A 2,500-nucleotide genomic window follows, 5' to 3' on the forward strand; every position below is an offset into this window, starting at 1 on the left:
GTCTTCTCCAGTTTGACCATCCTTGTCATAGGCAGAGAATTCCAGTGCAAGTACTAAGGTATTTGTTGGGAGGCATGAATGGGATTGCCAGTGAAGCCGTCCGAGTAGATAATGCTTTAGCTTGTGATTTGGATGCAAGTGTGCAAGGGTGGGAGCGATTGGGGTGGTTGCCTACTTGTTCTTGGAGGTATTGCTGGAAGAGGAGTGTGTTGTCAGAGTAAAGGGTTGTAGAGGGGATCATAAAATTTTTTCCACAATTGGCTGGGCTAGAGTATTCAAAAGATTTGCAGAGGTGGGGTTTGTAGAAGGACGGGGCCTTGTGGAAGAGGGATTGGTGTTAAGTGAAGTAGTACTGCAGACAGTAGGCATTGAGGGGTAGTAATAGTGTTCAGAGTCGTGGTCAAAGAACCTGGGGTCAAGGAACCTGGGGAATTAAAATTAGTGGAGCTATTTGATAAAGATACAAAAGACTGACGTAAATTAGGGAGAGAAATGGTCCACCCTCAGGGAAAGGGATAAACAACTAAACAGGAGACTGAGTGCCCATGGCTCCTCAAGGCCATTCATGACTAGCACAAAGTCAGCCTTTCTCCCTTTCAATACGGCTCTCAAAACTCAGGAAATGGATAGTCGAAAGGAGTTGGAAAAGAGAAGATCTTGCATAATTAGTTGAATTAAGGGCCGAATCCAAGGTAGAGGTGATCCTGAGCATTGGGCCTTTGTTTACATCTCCTAAGCCCCCTCTATGGCCACAATGGGCATGGGATTGAGGGGTTGGTTTTGAGTAAGTGATATTTACATTACATTATACAAATAATATTAATTGCTAACATTAGGTCATCCCTAAATAAAATAAGCACTTTTCTTATACAGCTGTATTACCATAGGAAAAAAAAAAACTATATTCATAGTTATAAGTATATTTGATATACATCTATACCATTTCATATTATTTCAATACATATCAGAAATCTTGGTTTATTCATGAAAAATGAAATTTGAACAAGAGTTCAATCTATCTGCAATAAATGAAAATGCATAATGAACTAAGATTGGCAATCAAAATACATGAAATATATTCTTTAAAGACTAGCTGAACACAATTAACGTGTCAATCCCGTTCTCCATTACTGAACCAACATTACTTATGTGGTATTATATATGACACATGTACATATTTTGATTGGTCAGTATCCAGTTTCTATATGTAAATATGGTTATTTAAAAATGATATGTTAAACCTACAGCAAACAATTCATGCCAAGGAAAATGAAAAAAGTATAAAGAAAATGAGAAAAATATTTGTCCAGACACAAGCATACACTCATATATACTTTTGTAGCTGCCCTTACCTTTAAGAACAATGGGAATTTACACTCATGCATTCATTCACATGAAACATTGGTTTTCTCAAACCCTTGAACAGAAAAAAGTCAATGATGTTTTACTACATTAACATACATTTATAGTTTTAAATGACAAATTACGACTAATTTCTGGAATAATCAAGTTAAAATTTTCTCTGAAAAAGTCAAATCTATACAAATGTCAGTCTGTATAGCAAGACGGCAAATATACCTAAAACAACCGAAACTAGGGGGGGGAGGGGGGCAAAACTGGAAAATACGCAATCCTTAAAAAGATGGAGAAGATTACATTATAATGTCTAATTCTGAAAGCTTTTACGATACAGGATTTGATATCAATATTACACAGAAGGATCTTCTTCTCTCTACGTGGGGACAGACTAAAGGGACTGTTAATGGATTACAAGAAACCCAGCTGAGAGGGGTAGGGGGTGGCTGGTATGGGGGTACTGGATGCACAAGACATACGGCTTAAAATGTTCGTGACTAAAGATTACAAATTGGAAAGAATGATCATCTTTGGTCTGGAGCTGCAACCTGTTGTGGCATCTTCAATTCCACTGTCCTCCACCTGAAACAGAAAGGGCCAAGGTGAGACAATCTACAAAGGCCGTGCAAGGTCTTTCAAATACATCCACTTTAACTCCTGCTCTCTAACTCAAACAACATATATAAAAGATTTTTAATTTGTAAACAACAATAAAAATTAATCCAATAATTTAAAAAACCTATCCACACTAATATTTGCCAAGTCCCATCTTATTGGAAAATTTTCTCCCCCTTCTTACCACCCACATGCACAATGACATACCCACACCAAAATTTTCAGGGAAAAGTTCCATATATAGACTCCTTGGGTGAAAAGTAAAATAAACTGTTGAAATGCCTGAACACTATGAAACTACAAAACTTCAATAAATAAATTAATTAATTTTTAAAAAGTCAAATGAAATGTAAAAAGACCTTAACATATATATTCATCCTTCATTTGTATATTTCTCTTTAAAGGAAAACTTTACTTGCATACATTTAGTTTGAATCATATAAATGGAGTTTATAATTTTTTTATTACAATTACTGTAATTATTATTTACATATGGGATAACTCATACTTCCTGATTTATAAATAATTT

The 2,500-nt window shown here is 35.6% G+C and overlaps 1 protein-coding gene across 3 annotated transcripts in view; it reads right to left on the reverse strand.

The window, feature by feature from the left end:
* Positions 1–904: 904 nt before the first annotated feature.
* Positions 905–2,500, reverse strand: part of LOC125041335 (protein lin-7 homolog C-like) — a 13,155-nt gene continuing 11,559 nt past the window's right edge. For all 3 annotated transcript variants that reach the window (XR_007116256.1, XR_007116257.1, XM_047636199.1), the window contains one exon: positions 905–1,938. Coding sequence is in view for 1 of the 3 variants with exons in the window: in XM_047636199.1 (XP_047492155.1) it covers positions 1,919–1,938 (20 nt within the window). In the remaining 2 variants the exon portion in view is untranslated. The remainder of the gene's footprint in view (positions 1,939–2,500) is intronic.

The sequence above is a fragment of the Penaeus chinensis genome, chromosome 30 (assembly GCF_019202785.1).
Source record: "Penaeus chinensis breed Huanghai No. 1 chromosome 30, ASM1920278v2, whole genome shotgun sequence".
Classification (NCBI taxonomy): Eukaryota; Metazoa; Arthropoda; class Malacostraca; order Decapoda; family Penaeidae; genus Penaeus; species Penaeus chinensis.